This window comes from Schistocerca serialis, chromosome 1 (genome assembly GCF_023864345.2).
Source record: "Schistocerca serialis cubense isolate TAMUIC-IGC-003099 chromosome 1, iqSchSeri2.2, whole genome shotgun sequence".
NCBI classification, from domain to species: domain Eukaryota; kingdom Metazoa; phylum Arthropoda; class Insecta; order Orthoptera; family Acrididae; genus Schistocerca; species Schistocerca serialis.
In genome coordinates, this window is record NC_064638.1 from 549356567 (window position 1) to 549372820 (window position 16254).

Genomic DNA, 16254 nt, shown 5'->3' on the forward strand with positions numbered 1-16254 from the left:
CCATGAAAGGCAAAGGTCCCGAGTTAGAGTCTCGGTCCGACACACGGTTCTAATCTGATAGGACGTTTCATATCAGCGCACACTCCGCTGCAGAGTGAATATTTCATAATGGAAAGTAATGTTCCGCTTTAGTGAAATCCGCTTTAGTGAAATGTGCATAGTTGGTCCATCACGAAGCATTAAATAAGGGGTAGATATTTGTTCCGTCATATATAACATACAATGCCAGCAAAACTTTATACGAATACAGATAACAGGCGAAAGAAAATATTTAGAGTACGTTGCAGAATTTATACCGACGTTGAAAATATTCGACACAGAGAAGTGGGAGAGGAACGTAATGATATACATGCGCAGACAGCACGTTAATTGAACACAAATATGCATAAAATGTCATCCTTCATGATATCCCTCATCTCTGTTTTGGCATCTAATAATCTCTGAGCGATTTGCTCTTTCACTGCCCACTATCAATCGGTCTAAACTCTCCCTCCGAACAGACCTCAGAAGACCTAGAGGTACAGACCGGACACCCTGTCAGCCACAGCCGGTAGCTGCCACAGGAGGGGCTGTTTGACACACAGCTCTCTTAAGTGTTGTCAGTTTTCGTGACCGGAGCCGCTACTTCTCAGTGAAATAACTCCTCAACTGGCCCCACCAGGGCTGGGTGCACCTCACTTGCCAACAGCACTCGGCAAGCCTGGGCTGTCACCAGTCTAATTACTAGCCAAGCCCGACAGCTCTTAACATCGGTGTTTGACGGAAGCCGGTGTTACCATGGCGGCAAAGCCTTTGGCTCATCAGTCGGTCTGCTCGATAAGAAGATGTATAATTGGCATCGTTGACTTGCAAACCTAACCTCAAGGGTGTTTCATACACAAGACAGACGTCACCGTTATTTTTCTCGTAGGAGCTGCCTGAACTCGTAGAGTCAGTTATTTACGTTACTGGCATCCCAATCCGCCATTTGACGTAATGATTTTAACTAGGTGTTTCTTCAAACCTAGGTTCCTTATTTTGCAGATCTCGGCAATTGTAGAAATCGGAGCAAGCATGGGTGATGTTGTAGGCTCGTCTCATTGGGCAGCAGCAATCCGCGAAGCTACCGCCGCTGTGATGGAGCTGGTAAAGCGTGAGGAGATGCAGTCGCTGCTGGGACCTGGAGCGGCGATACGCCGGCTGATGGGCCTGTGGTGGCCGCGGCGGGGTCGAGGGCGCGCCCGGTCCGCTGTGTGCGCCGCCGTGTCGCTGGTCTCCCTCGCGTGGCTGCCGACTTTCTCGGGCCTCAAGCTCATCATTGACCCCCCACCAGAGCTGGAAGAGATCGCAATGTGCTATCTGCTTATTTTTGCATGTACTGGATTTCTGACCAAGGTAGGTATACAAGTACTCGGTATCTTGAAGTGTTGAACCTTGTGTTATCTTAATCCAGTTGTTTCCTTGACACGCCTGTGTTATCGTGCTCTATACAAAACTATACCAACACATCATGTATTCTGTTTACCACAGTTAATACTTGGCGAACAAATCCGATTAATGAGGATATGTCACAGTGAATTGCATGTAAATGTCGCTCAGGACTCCTGAGCTTGGCTTTTCCACTAAACGTTCTGTGGGATAATCGGTGATAAAAGTCGGAGACGTTAATTGGCTGAGAACAGCTGTCCATATAAAAAATCGCACAAATAGTGTGGACACAAGCGGAGTCACCGTAGTGGGACTTGTTGAGAAATGAAATCTGGCTACCGTCCATACTACAGATCTGGGCAGATCACAGCGTCTGCTGCTTCCTACTTCCCTAAGGCTTCTATGGGGGCAATCGATATCATTATCTCATCACCGTATAAACCGTTCTTGGTGGACTTGGTGCCTTTATTTGCTACGAAAATCCAGACGCTAGCCAATAATTCTGATGCAAACAAACCTGAAGAATCTGTTGTCTTCGTCAGGGAAGTAACTGGCGGTAGACGAAGGAAATTTGTAACCGATAATAGGTTACATTGACGCCCAACGTGAAATCACTCTCAAAGTGTCGTTGTTTCTTCCACGACGTAGAGTGTGGAACGTACTCACACTTACATAACAAATACATTTACTAAATTTAATCTTCGTCTGCGACAGCTGATAACATTGCCCGAGGAATAGATTTAAGAAGTCTCAGTGACCATTTCCGATCAAAGTTTTCGGGAGGTTTCCTTAGTTATCAGACGAATGACGCAAATGGGATTCACCTTCCAGATGTTCCCCACTGGGATCCGTCTGCCACACTTCGTGCCTTATTGGATATTAGGCTGAAAAGGATGAAGACCTACACGAGCTGGTTGGCTCTCACGAGTCAGAAAACAAAGTACAGTGCAATCTCTCGGTGTTAAGTACCCACCTCCACAATGAACACGATTCCCAACTGATAGAAATTATTTATACTTACAGAAACAGGACCTCAGAGGTACAATTATTCACAGAAAATATCTACAAAATTTAAAGGGGTTATAAATTTCGCTCTAGAGAAGCACTTGCGAATAAGGGGGTTAGGGAAGTAAAAGACGCACCGTGCTTTAACAACCAAATTCGGAAATTGTTGAGTAAGCATAGACGGTTGCACTCTCTGTTCAAAAAATAACATGCAAACGAGAAATTCGTGCATCTGTAAAAATATCGATGCACGCAGCATGTTGTACTTAAGCTTGATTATTTATACCATTATTGGTACGATTCTGAGCTGTTCCTACTGGGGGCGGAGGAATGGGTAAGATTGTCACACACTTGTCTTTTCAGATTTTCGTAGCTCGGCCATGACCGGTGTCGCAAACCCCATCTGTCTGGAGTGCTTTGACGTAATGTCGACATTACTGTCCAGAGGCTTACTTGCGTAGCACATGGGCTGCACTAACCTCTACTGCCTGGCCACGACCGGAAGACACTTTCAAAAACTTAAAACTTGCGTGCCAAACACTTATAAGACGCAGTGTTACAATAACTACTGTCATCAGATTTTAGCAAAAGAAAAATATTTGTATATCCAACCTTCTAACTGAAGATTTGAGGAACTTCGGTCATTCACTTACATAATAAAATGAAACACTTTCAGCTGTCCTTTCGATGTTATTTATTATATAGCAACCAATTACAGAGTCTCAATACAGCATTGAACGGTAACCCTGGTGGGACTATATAAATGATTTACAATTCTGACATAGTTGTAGTGTTCTAACAATATTTATTTTTCCAAAAAATACAACAGACATAAATTACACTAAACAAGTTATTGATTGTATATCGTAAACAACTAATAGGTGGTTTAGGACTACACTGGACAAGGATCCTAGTTGGCAGAGACAGTTTAACTAGTGGAGTGACTCAGGTAGTCTGGCCCTAAAAATGTGGATAATGCAACCTGAATTGATCTGATGCTGAGCAGACTTTGAGTGATCAAATCTATTGTAGTTTCTCTACATAGGTGCAGCTTAGAGCAAGTAGCGATTGTGATCTATACACCCTGACAATGCCAGAGTGGCAGTACGTTAGCCTGTTTTGTTTCATGTGGTGATGTAACTTGCATCCCTCTTTACGACTCCACTGTGTAGACATGTTCCTTTAGACCGTTGCCCACGCCCAGGCTTCCACTGGCGCCATGGCAGGTAACGCAGCATTGTTCTGCAGGAGTCCTGTCTCGACGAAAGGCTGCCCTGTGTGGCTGTGGACCTGTCTGGGATGATTTGATAAGGGATGGGCTCACTGCCAATTGCTTTCAACTCCAAACATGCTGTTTCTATGAGCTAATAACCATAAAAATACCTCATGCTTTTAGCGTCCTGCCAGGCTCCATCAATGTCTGCTCAGGCTGTTAACTTCCTAGAGTCTCATCAAGGTGCGTCAGGCTGTAATGAAATCTTTAACAATTCTCCACATACGAAAAATAGGTGAGACAGTAAATTGTCCTCTCTCAGCACTTCCAGGCCTTTATGCATAAAGAATAATGATGGTATCGCCACCCCCCCCCCCCCATGAACCATGGACCATGCTGTTGGTGGGGAGGCTTGCGTGCCTCAACGATACAGATACCCGTACCGTAGGTGCAACCACATCGGAGGGGAGTCTGTTGGGAGGCCAGACAAATGTCTGGTTCCTGAAGAGGGAAAGCTGCCTTTTCAGTAGTTGCAGGGGCAACAGTCTGGATGATTGACTGATCCGGCCTTGTAACATTAACCAAAACGGCCTTGCTGTTGTGGTACTGCGAACGGCTGAAAGCAAGGGGAAACTACAGCTATAATTTTTCCCGAGGGCATGCAGCTTTACTGTATGGTTAAATGATGATGGCGTCCTCTTGGGTAAAATATTCTGGAGGTAAAATAGTCCCCCATTCGGATCTCCTGTCGGGGACTACTCAAGAGGACGTCGTTATCAGAAGAAAGAAAACTGGCATTCTACGGATCGGAGCGTGGAGTGTCAGATCCCTTAATCGGGCAAGTAGGTTAGAAAACTTAAAAAGGGAAATGGATAGGTTAAAGTTAGCTATAGTGGGAATTAGTGAAGCTCGGTGGCAAGAGAAACAAGACTTCTGGTCAGGTGAATACAGGGTTATAAATACAAAATCAAATAGGGGTAGTGCAGGAGTAGGTTTAATAATGAAGAAAAAAATAGGAGTGCGGGTAAGCTACTACAAACAGCATAGTGAACGTATTATAGTGGCCAAGATAGACACGAAGCCCATGCCTACTACAGTAGTACAAGTTTATATGCCAACAAGCTCTGCAGATGACGAAGAAATTGAAGAAATGTATGATGAGATACAAGAAATTAATGAGGTAGTGAAGGGAGACGAAAATTTAATAGTCGTGGGTGACTGGAATTCGACAGTAGGGAAAGGGAGAGAAGGAAACATAGTAGGTGAATATGGATTGGGGCTAAGAAATGAAAGAGGAAGCCGTCTGTTAGAATTTTGCACAGAGCATAACTTCATCGTAGCTAACACTTGGTTCAAGAATCATAAAAGAAGGTTGTATACATGGAAGAATTCTGGAGATACTAAAAGGTATCAGATAGATTGTATAATGGTAAGACAGAAATTTAGGAACCAGGTTTTAAATTGTAGGACATTTCCAGGGGCAGATGTGGACTCTCACCACAATCTATTGGTTATGAACTGTAGATTAAAACTGAAGAAATTGCAAAAAGGTGGAAATTTAAGGAGATGGGACCTGGGTAAACTGACTAAACCAATGTACAGAGTTTCAGAGACAGCATAAGGGAACAATTGACAGGAATGGGGGAACGAAATACAGTAGAAGACGAATGGGTAGCTCTGAGGGATGAAGTAGTGAAGGCAGCAGAGGATCAAGTAGGTAAAAATCCGAGGGCTAGTAGAAATCCTTGGGTAACAGAAGAAATATTGAATTTAATTGATGAAAGGAGAAAATATAAAAATGCAGTAAATGAAGCAGGCAAAAAGGAATACAAACGTCTCAAAAATGAGATCGACAGGAAGTGCAAAACGGCTAAGCAGGCATGGCTAGAGGGCAAATGTAAGGATGTAGAGGCTTATCTCACTAGGGGTAAGATAGATACAGCCTACAGGAAAATTAAAGATATCTTTGGAGAAAAGAGAGCCACTTGTATGAATATCAAGAGCTCCGATGGAAACCCAGTTCTAAGCCAAAAAAGGAAAGCAGAAAGGTGGAAGGAGTATACATATGGTCTATATAAGGGCGATGTACTTGAGGACAATATTATGGAAATGGAAGAGGATGTAGATGAAGATGAAATGGGAGATACGATACTGCGTGAAGAGTTTGACAGAGCACTGAAAGACCTGAGTCGAAACAAGGCCCCGGGAGTAGAAAACATTCCATTAGAACTACTGACGGCCTTGGGAGAGCCAGTCCTGACAAAACTCTACCATCTGGTGAGCAAGATGTACGTAACAGGCGAAATACCCTCAGACTTCAAGAAGAATATAATAATTCCAATCCCAAAGAAAGCAGGTGTTGACAGATGTGAAAATTACCGAACTATCAGTTTAATAAGCCATAGCTGCAAAAAACTAACACGAATTATTTACAGACGAATGGAAAAACTGGTAGAAGCCGACCTCGGGGAAGATCAGTTTGGATTCCGTAGAAATGTTGGAACACGTGAGGCAATACTGACCTTATAACTCATCTTAGAAGAAAGATTAAGTAAAGGCAAACCTACGTTTCTAACATTTGTAGACTTAGAGAAAGCTTTTGATAATGTTGACTGGAATACTCTCTTTCTAATTCTAAAGGTGGCAGGGATAAAATACAGGGAGCGAAAGGATATTTACAATTTGTACAGAAACCAGATGGCAGTTATAAGAGTCGAGGGGCATGAAAGAAAAGCAGTGGTTGGGAAGGGAGTGAGACAGGGTTGTAGCCTCTCCCCAATGTTATTCAATCTGTATATTGAGCAAGCAGTAGAGGAAACAAAATAGATATTTGGAGTAGGTATTAAAATCCATGGAGAAGAAATAAAAACTTTGAGGTTCGCCGATGACATTGTAATTCTGTCAGAGACAGCAAAGGACTTGGAAGAGCAGTTGAATGGAATGGACAATGTCTTGAAAGGAGGATATAAGATGAACATCAACAAAAGCAAAACAAGGATAATGGAATGTAGTCCAATTAAGTCGGGTGATGCTGAGGGAATTAGATTAGGAAATGAGACACTTAAAGTAGTAAAGGAGTTTTGCTATTTGGGGAGCAAAATAACTGATTATGGTCGAAGTAGATAGGATATAAAATGCAGGCTGGCAATGGCAAGGAAAGTGTTTCTGTAGAAGAGAAATTTGTTAACATCGAGTGAAGATCTAAGTGTCAGGAAGTCGTTTCAGAAAGTATTTGTATGGAGTGTAGCCATGTATGGAAGTGAAACATGGACAATAAATAGTTTGGACAAGAAGAGAATAGAAGCTTCCGAAATGTGGTGCTACAGAAGAATGTTGAAGATTAGGTGGGTAGATCACATAACTAATGAGAAGGTATTGAATAGGATTGGGGAGAAGAGACGTTTGTGGCACAACTTGACAAAAAGAAGGGACCGGTTAGTGGGACATGTTCTGAGGCATCAAGGGATCACAAATTTAGCATTGGAGGGCAGCGTGGATGGCAAAAATCGTAGACGGAGACCAAGAGATGAATACAGTAAGCAGATTCAGAAGGATGTAGGTTGCAGTAGGTACTGGGAGATGAAGGAGCTTGCACGGGATAGAGTGGCATGGAGAGCTGCATCAAACCAGTCTAAGGTCTGAAGACCACAACAACAACACATCAGCTTACTTACCATGCAAACGTATGCAAATACATAGGCCAAATCAAAAACAGAATTAGAATCAGTATTATGCAAGTGAATGTACAGTAATCATTTCATAAAATCAACAGGCACCTCCACTGTCATATAATTAAAATGTAAATATATATAGTCTACCATAACGAACTTATACTCTATAAATTGTACAAGTATACCATTTATTAATAAAATCATTAATTATATACTCCATGATTAAAATTAGCAAACTGAGTGATACACTAAACTGTAAAATCCTGAAAGAACCTACTAATCTACAAAAATAGATGAAGAAAATAACAGATGTATGAAGGAAACTACAATATCAGAAACAAGTAAACCAAAGAAATATGCATTTATGTGAGAGTAGCCCTTGCACAACGACAACATAGCTGAGTATCAGCTATCAGCTATCAGCTATCAAAAAGGCAATGTCATATTTATATCATTTGCATAAAACGAGTGTTCAAAATGTGTATAAAGATCAAATGTAGAAAACCGCCTACATCTTATTATATGCAGAATGTATGAAAAAACCCATAAGAAACTATTCAGCTTGATCAACTTTCATGTGTGAATGTGCCCATATATCATGTACTGCCACAAAACAAATATCAATAAACAGGAACAGTTATCTAACTTGTGCATATCAGAAATTATCAATATACATCCACATAACATCTGTTACCAGTAGATCATATGATACATTATCAGTAACATCAAATGTGAAAAAACTTCATACATATCCAATGTTGTGCCAAAGAATTACGTTCATACCGATGAAAAATTATATTATACCTAATCATGTGTATGTAATCCATTAATTCTATCCAGACAAAGCGTTCAACAAACAAAATAACATGAGTGAATTACATTGGAAAACAAACCATAGAATACCTTTATGGAACCTATATATGCTACTGCGTAACGTCGCAAGAAGGAGTAGCGGTGTAAGACAAGCACTTACACCAATCCCTGTAAAACTCGTGCAACCAAGCAGAATGCAGTCAGCAATGTAATATAACGTCAACAAATGTCACAGTCATTTAACTGTTATAGCATCGACTACGCACATGCTGCTAATGCACTCTCATAGATAATTGGATGTTTCATGATGCAATTACTTAATATGGGTTACCTGACTATGCTCAGTTTCAAACGGGATATAAGATTTGTAGCGTATTTGGTGGATTTTTCATCTGGGGATCTATGCTTGCGCGTGCGTTACTGTCATTGACCTTTTGTCAAATGCTTGGTGGTAGAACAGCGTGAGCTAGCCCAAGAATTATCACTAGATATTGTTCAGTGTCTCCCTCTTTTTGACAAGCAGTTATTTTAGTCGTGTGTGACGCTTTCAGTGGTTCTGCACTCATCTTCAATTTTACACGGGTTCCTTCACTTGGGTTCCACTGGACATTACTTACAAAATTGCCAGTGGTTTTGGTTGTGTATGTGTATTTATGGTCGACTCACGGATTGCTGTCATATGTCCATAACCAAACAAACAAAGGGGCCTTGAATAGATGCGGATACGAAGTAGAATATGGTCAACACACCGCTCTCCCAGCCGTTGTCAGTTTTCATGATTGGTGTCGCTACTTCTCAGTCAAGTAACTCCTCAACTGGCCTCACAAGGGCTGAGTGCAACCCGCTTGCCAACAGCACTCGGCTGAGTCGGATGGTGACCCGCCCAAGTACTATCCAAGCCCAACAGCGCCTAACTTCGGTGATATAACGGCAACTGATGTTATCCCTGAGGCAAGGCCCTGGCGTTACTTGTTCATAGTCTTACTTTAAACAGACACATTGTCACAGTCTTACATTAAACAGACAGTTTGGATTTATTTACAGTTTCTTACTGGCATGTTGTGTGACCTCCTCACTAGTTCGTTAGTATGTGGTTTATCTTATAGACGGCGTGTGTGGCTAGTACCTTTCGTTCGAGATTTTGATTACATGGATGCAGTGACTTTTGGTGTTCATTTGGTTTAAAAGACTAACGTGTGTATTGGTTTGCAATACATTTATTCATGGGAATATGCAATTTTAAATTTTTTGTTTGTTTGTTCGCATATGTTTAAATAAATATGACTAACTTTCCGAATAGTTTGCTAATCAAAAACCTTTTTCTGATACTGCATGAACTGATGATGGTGAGCCATCCTCAATGGTGCACTGCATCCTTGCAGGCTCGTAAAACTCCTTTTGTTAGGATATAGCGTAGTTGTTCAGGGGGTACCATCTAGTAGTTACAATTACTTCAGAGTATATACCTTAACATTCTTATGACTCATTTTGTTAAGATAAAACGTAGTTGTTCAGGGTGTACCATCTAATAGTTACAATTATTCCAGGGTATCTACCTTAACATTCTTATGACTGTCCATTATTTTGACTTGTCTATTGACATGAAACCATAGTGTCTGTGACATTTGCTGACTTTGTATGTTAGTGTCTGGTAATTTACCCGTTTACACAGGTAGTACTGAGTTTGGTATAAGTAGTTGTCTTCCACAGTTACATTACTTGCGACATTATTCAGTCAAGTACCGTATGTGGGTTCCCTACATTTATTCCATGTTTTTGTTTTCATTGTATGACAAATATTCCTTCACATATCCAAACAATATCTGACTATGCGGTACAGCGTATAGGGATAGATCATGTTTGTATATTCTGTTTCAGTTGCACACTTTTTCTAGTTTGAACATGTCAGTAAGTTACATATAAACTGTTGACAAGAATGTGGTGCTTTGCTTGTATAAAATACAAGTGATTGACTTTTATATGCTTTACTGTTCAAATATTTGCTGTTTCTTCATGGATTAATATTGTTAACGCATGCTTTATGTAGCACTGCATCCTAGTAGAATTGTATCGCTCTTTTTGTTGTGGTATGGTGTAGATGGCTTGTGCCATCTAGTGGATGTATTTAGTGCAGGGTAGTCACCTTAATATTTTATATTACTGGTTGTATTCTACTGGTTACACAAGTTGTATGGGGGCAGTGTAGCTGGTAGTCTACATTGTTACTCCATCTTGCAATGTTACACAACAGTGTAAGTAGGTCCTAAACAGGTATTCCATGACTTGTTTTCCAACATATTACCTTCACATATGCTGGCCATGTTTGAACGCATTCGAAATAGTATATGTGGACAAGTCATTTATAGTTTTTGTGTTTTTGTGTGTTTGTTGACAACATTGCGTGGGTGAAATAGGTGGAATACATATACATTCATTTTATGCATATGACATAGATATGCCTATATTCGACTTTCATCTTAGCATTTTATAACTCTGACATCACATATTAATATATTTATACTGTCATATTCATTACTTTACTTATATTGACTGAGCCGTGGCCCCATTAAGTTAGTAGACTTTTCTGTCTGGTGCCACTAGCTCAAGGGTGGAATCGACTATCCCTCTTGCGTCCCGTTGCCAATATCTATGACGAAGAGTTGGTATCTATGGGTTGTGTCCTCAGAAGTTCTTTGCTTTCCGTTTTATTTACGGGTTCACTGGTCCGAGAAATCTGGCACCAAGATTGGGGATTGGTGGTAGCGTCGCGGCAAGAGGCGGTCACGAAGTCCGAGCGGCCGAAGCCACGAGCTAAGCAAGGAGGGCCTGCGCAGAGGTAAGACACCGGAGCACTTCACCGGGGTCAACGTCGACTACAAACAGCAGGTCGCTGGATGGCAACATTTTTGTCAGACGACCGCTCGTGGCCTGGCTGCCCCCTTCTACCTGACTGTCAGCGACACTACTCAGTAAGCGTCGCGACGCACCGTGGATGCATTGAGCTGCTTGCTGATAAAGGGGAGTAACATTCTGTAATCCTCGTGGTGACTGGTGTCGTTGTCTACCTGACCCCCTAATTATTTTCTGGTTTTCACCCGAGCATCAGAGTTCTACTCGGTCGGCTTTTTGGTCGTAAATATAGACCGTAGTATTGTAGTAGACACTAGCCGTCATTAGGAAATTTGTTCTGATATTATATTACCACTTCTTTCTAGTTCATACCCGATCATTAATATTTTAATGAATCAGCTCCTGGTCGGAAACACAGTCGGAACAATCGTACCAAGGCAAGGTTGCCGTTAAACGAACAGGGGTCTTATGGTTAGATTTCGATGCTAACCGGTTCGATTCCTTGACTGTAATTGAATTTGAGATAATCTGAACCACCTGCTGTACTGAGCTGTGCGTTCCTGTCTTTGAAAGACTGGACCGTTATTGGTATATTTTTAAGTGGATCTTGTGGTTCCACCGAGTGAGTTCTCTTGTAATAAGTGCTCATACGTAATGTTTTAAAACGTTGCTTCACAGTGATTTTCATAACTGAAAAGCAATTTAACTTTTAACATATTGCCGGCCGCGATGGTCTAGCGGTTCTAGGCGCTCTGTCCGGAACCGCGGGACTGCTACGGTCGCAGGTTCGAATCCTGCCTCGGGCATGGATGTGTGTGATGTCCTTAGGTTAGTTAGGTTTAATTAATTCTAAGTTCTAGGCGACTGATGACCTCAGAAGTTAAGTCGCATAGTGCTCAGAGCCACTTTTTTAACATATTAGCAGCCCACTGTCACAGGGCTTTAGTCAGAATAAGATTGTCAAAAGAGACGGGTTGGAATCCAGTCACACCTTGTTGCTGATTGAAATGAAAAGGTTGCTTGCTTTGAAGCAAGCCTTATCATTCTCATAAATGTTTCTTAATTTGTTAAACCTTTAAGCATAGGTGCGTATCTTAACCCCAAACCTTTCGAAACATAGTTTCTAAATAAAAAAGAAATATGTCCTTTGTTTGAGCAATTAAAACACCCTTGTCATCAATATTACTTATATGTTTTAATGTGCTGCCATAGGGCATTTAGTAAGAGAAACTGTGTCCATCGCGGCAGTAAACACCGCTGTTTCACCCGATAACGGGCGGATTGCATGTTAGGTCCCTTGTAATTACTGTCATGTTGTTCTTGTTTTGATTTCTCTTGCAAAAGCTTATTCATTTCACAAATTTGTTAATTTGTAAAGGAAACAAATTTATGATTATGTATTGTTAAATAAATCGGCTGTGTGATAAAAAAGTTACATTGGTGGGTACTCCCTTCCACGTTTTCCTTTATACCAGTAAATGCCACGTCTCATTGACACTTAGGTACTCTTGATGCTGTCCTATTGCCAGAGCTACTTGTGATGCTCATCCTGAACATTACCTTAGGTTCTGTGTATTCTGTGGATGGTATGACATAGGTGATTTGCTGCATTTGGTCCTTTGATAAGTTTTGTACATTCATTGTATTCATGTAACATAAGTACGCCTTTCTACAGTTTGCACTTCAGAATTTGATAACTTTGACATGACATATAGATGTTTTTATTGTCATATTGATAGCTTTACCTAGACTGATAAACAGATATTATTGACGCTGTTCTTGTGAAAGAACTACTACCACATAGGGGCTTATTTCTTTGGTTTACTTATTCCTGATGTAGTTTCTTTCACACATCGATCAATTACAATCAGGAATAACACAACAATTTTATCACACCTCTACAGTTTATTAACACAACACTGATAAAAATAATTCTGTCACCAAGCGGCAAGTGGTAGGCGAATGTTTTATGAAAATAGTATAAACTGATGTTGGTTATACAAATATCCAAAAATTGCAAGTGTAATGTGGAATCCCGATGAAAGTCATAAGTCCGTTTGAAAGGGAACTGTCTTGTTTGCCATGACAACTTTCAGGAAGTTTTAGCAATAATTGTGAACGAAGTTGAAAATTTGATAAATGTACTCAACATCTGTAGCATCGATATAACCGTATTCTTTGTAAATCTGTCCCTGATACTTTTTAGAAGAGCGTAGCAAGTAGAGTGTGTTAGACAGTCTAGCAATGTACTTCATTTGAGAGGATGGAAGCTGACCTCCCTTGTAGTGGAGGCAGCATTATTTGAAAAAGTTTTTTTGTTAATCTATTCTGAGGAAAAGATATGGATGCAAGAACGCCAGAAGGTAAGTTTTCTAAGGTCATCTAGGTTTTTATATATACGTATTATTAATTGTGTAGTTTCTTATTGTTATAACATTGTATATGTTTAAAGTTTACTCTGAGAAGTTATATAATGGAGCACATGAATGAAATGAAGCAAGCGTCAAGGAAAATAATTGTACATAGGGCAATTATTAAGAAATAGTTTGATAACTTGTCTAGTTGTGAGAACTTCATGAAAAGATGTATTGTTTTGGCTTAATGAAGCATAGTCTCTGTTCTCATTTAGCGGTTGTTAGTTGACTTCCTCGTTTCCCATTCTTTGCCTTCATGAATCTGTTTTGTATACTCGCACTGCATGTAGCAAGTTGTAGGCTGCAGAAGCATTTTTGTAAAAATTGTTGAGGTACCGTCTTGCATTGCACATCGCAGGTGGGGTAGAGGCAATTTGGTCTTGGACAGTCACTTCAATATTCGTAATAGCAACAGTTTGCAGGACAGACGAGCATCCCTTGAGCACAGATAGGTCAACAGATTTAATTATTTTTCTGTGTGATTACAATAACAATTCTGGTTATAGTGATTGCTTACAAAATTAAGACAAAGAGCAACAATATTAAGAGATAAAATTTTAATCAGAATAACTTTGTTTTGGAGTCACATAGCAAACGTATTGCTTTCTCGCAGGCCTGTTGTTTGGTGTACTAGTTATTTGGATTTCGTATCGTGTGATAAATGCGTAACATGTTTAAACTTTGTTCTAATTTAATGGTGACATAGTTCTCTTGTCCTGCATCGAGATTTACGTTTCAGAATAAGTTGTGTACAAATTTATCAAGTACCAACTAGACTCTTCGGAACAAGAGTTTAGAAGCCTGAACACTATTGTTTCACGTTGTACTAGGCTACCAAGTCAACATCGAGCAGCGGGTACACCAGTCCAAGAGACGTAACAGTCCGCCGCAGTGCAGCACTTCCGGATTGTGATGAAGAACATAGTACCAAGAGAACTGGCTTGTAGACATCGGTGATGACGACAAAAAAGGCTCCATAGTTAATAAGCCGGTGCCTGGTATCGCTGTATATCCTGGGCGGCCAATCGCTGTGTTCTGGGTGGCCAATCTCAGTGATTTGAAGCGGTCTGCGATGCTAGCAGAGAGCTGCGCACGGAGAAGTGCGGCCAACGATGGCCTTCTGGGGTGCGCGTAGAGGAGCGCGCCGCTGCTCGGTGCGAAGATTTAATAGTGGTGGATACCACACTATCAGTTTCTACTGTTAGTTTTATAGATTAGTAGATTACTTCAGGATTTTTCAGTTTAGCGTACCATACAACTGATCAATGTTAATCGTGGAGTATTTAATTAATCATTTTATTAAAAAATAGTATATTTGTACAACGTTTAGAGTGGCTATTCGTGATGCACACAGCGCAGAAACTGGTGTACCGAGCCACCGAAACTGTTTGCTATACAGCAAATAACATTGAAAGGACGGATGCAGTAATTTCAAAGGGTTCTGTTCAGTCACTCATTAACCAGTCTGATTTGGTAATAGAAGACAGCAAAAGGAATGCCGATTTCAAATTTCGCCTTTATGAAATCATTCATGCATGAGGATTGTACAAACATACCGTCGTTCTCCCGTCGTATAGGCTCCCGTATGGAGGACGTAGATAGTGGCATTCCTGGCAAAGACTAGTAAAGGCGAGTTCTGAAGACAATAATTAGAGAAGTCCGGATGGAATCTCAATTAAGTTTTGCAGAGAGCTCTCTACGGCGTAGTTCCCTTACTTAGCTTGCATTTATCCCCAATCTCTCGCCCTGCGCAAAGCCCCAAGCGAGACCGGAAACAGTGCGAATAACTCGTGTACTTAAGTAGGAATGAAGGATGGAGCCGAAAAATGACAGCAACCGCAAAAACATATTCTCAGTTCGAATATAATAAATTTCTTTGAGACGGAAAAGCTTTTGTCCACTAATCAGCACGGATACAGAAGCATCTGGCTCACGAAGTTCTGCTCTCCCTGTTTCTCACATGATATCCTGCGAACCATGGATGAAGGGCGCCGGGCAGATTCCATTTTCCCATATTTCCGGAAAGTGTTTGACATGGTAGTCCACGGCCGACTATCAACGAAGGTGCGTCCATCTGGAACAGCTTCCCACAAATGTGAGTGGCTCGAAGACCAACATTTACTAGAACGTTATTCACGAAAGCGAGTGTTCTTCAGAAACAATGCTATTGTGAGGAATGTCCCAGGAAAATGCGATAGCACCGCTCTTATTCTGCACATTCGTAAATGATGTGACAGACAGGGTGAGCAGAATGCTGCGGCTGTTAATTGATCGTGCTGTGGCGTACGGTAAGGGGTCTTCCTTATGTGAATGTATAGGGATACAAGATGACTTAGGCAAAATTTTTTTAGTCAGTGTGATGAATAGCAGCTTGCTGTAAGGGTAGCGAAATGTAATTTAATGCGGGTGAGAACGAAAAAAATCCTGTACCGTTGGAGTTCGCCATTAGTACTGTCCTCCTTGAAACAGTCATATTGATTAAATATCCAACTCTAACGTTGGAAAGCGATGTGAAATCGAACAAGTGCGTAAAAATGGTAGTGGAGGAGGCTGATGGTTGGCTAAGGTTTATTGAGAAAATTTTAGGGAAGTGTGATTCATCTGTAAAGGTGGCGATGTACAGAACACAACTGCACCCATCTTATTGCTCGCATGTTTCAGAGCCACATCAGGTCTGTTTAAAGGAAGACATCGATGGAGTTCAGAGACAGTGTACTAGATTTGTTACCGGTAGGTGAGATCAACACGTCAGTACTGCAGAGACGCTTCGTGAACTCAAGTGAGAATCCCTTGAGAGCTTTTTACGACAGACTATAGAAAAATTTATAATATTAGAAACCAATATCGCTTGATGTGAAATAATTTATTTCATGTCCAGTTT

At 40.9% G+C, this 16254-nt stretch overlaps 1 protein-coding gene across 1 annotated transcript in view; it reads left to right on the forward strand.

The window, feature by feature from the left end:
• The first annotated feature begins 1053 nt into the window (after positions 1 to 1053).
• The window catches only part of LOC126414230 (uncharacterized), a 171171-nt gene continuing 155970 nt past the window's right edge, over positions 1054 to 16254 (forward strand). Inside the window, exon 1 of the mRNA XM_050083332.1 lies at positions 1054 to 1374. Within this exon, the coding sequence (XP_049939289.1) occupies positions 1054 to 1374 (321 nt within the window). The remainder of the gene's footprint in view (positions 1375 to 16254) is intronic.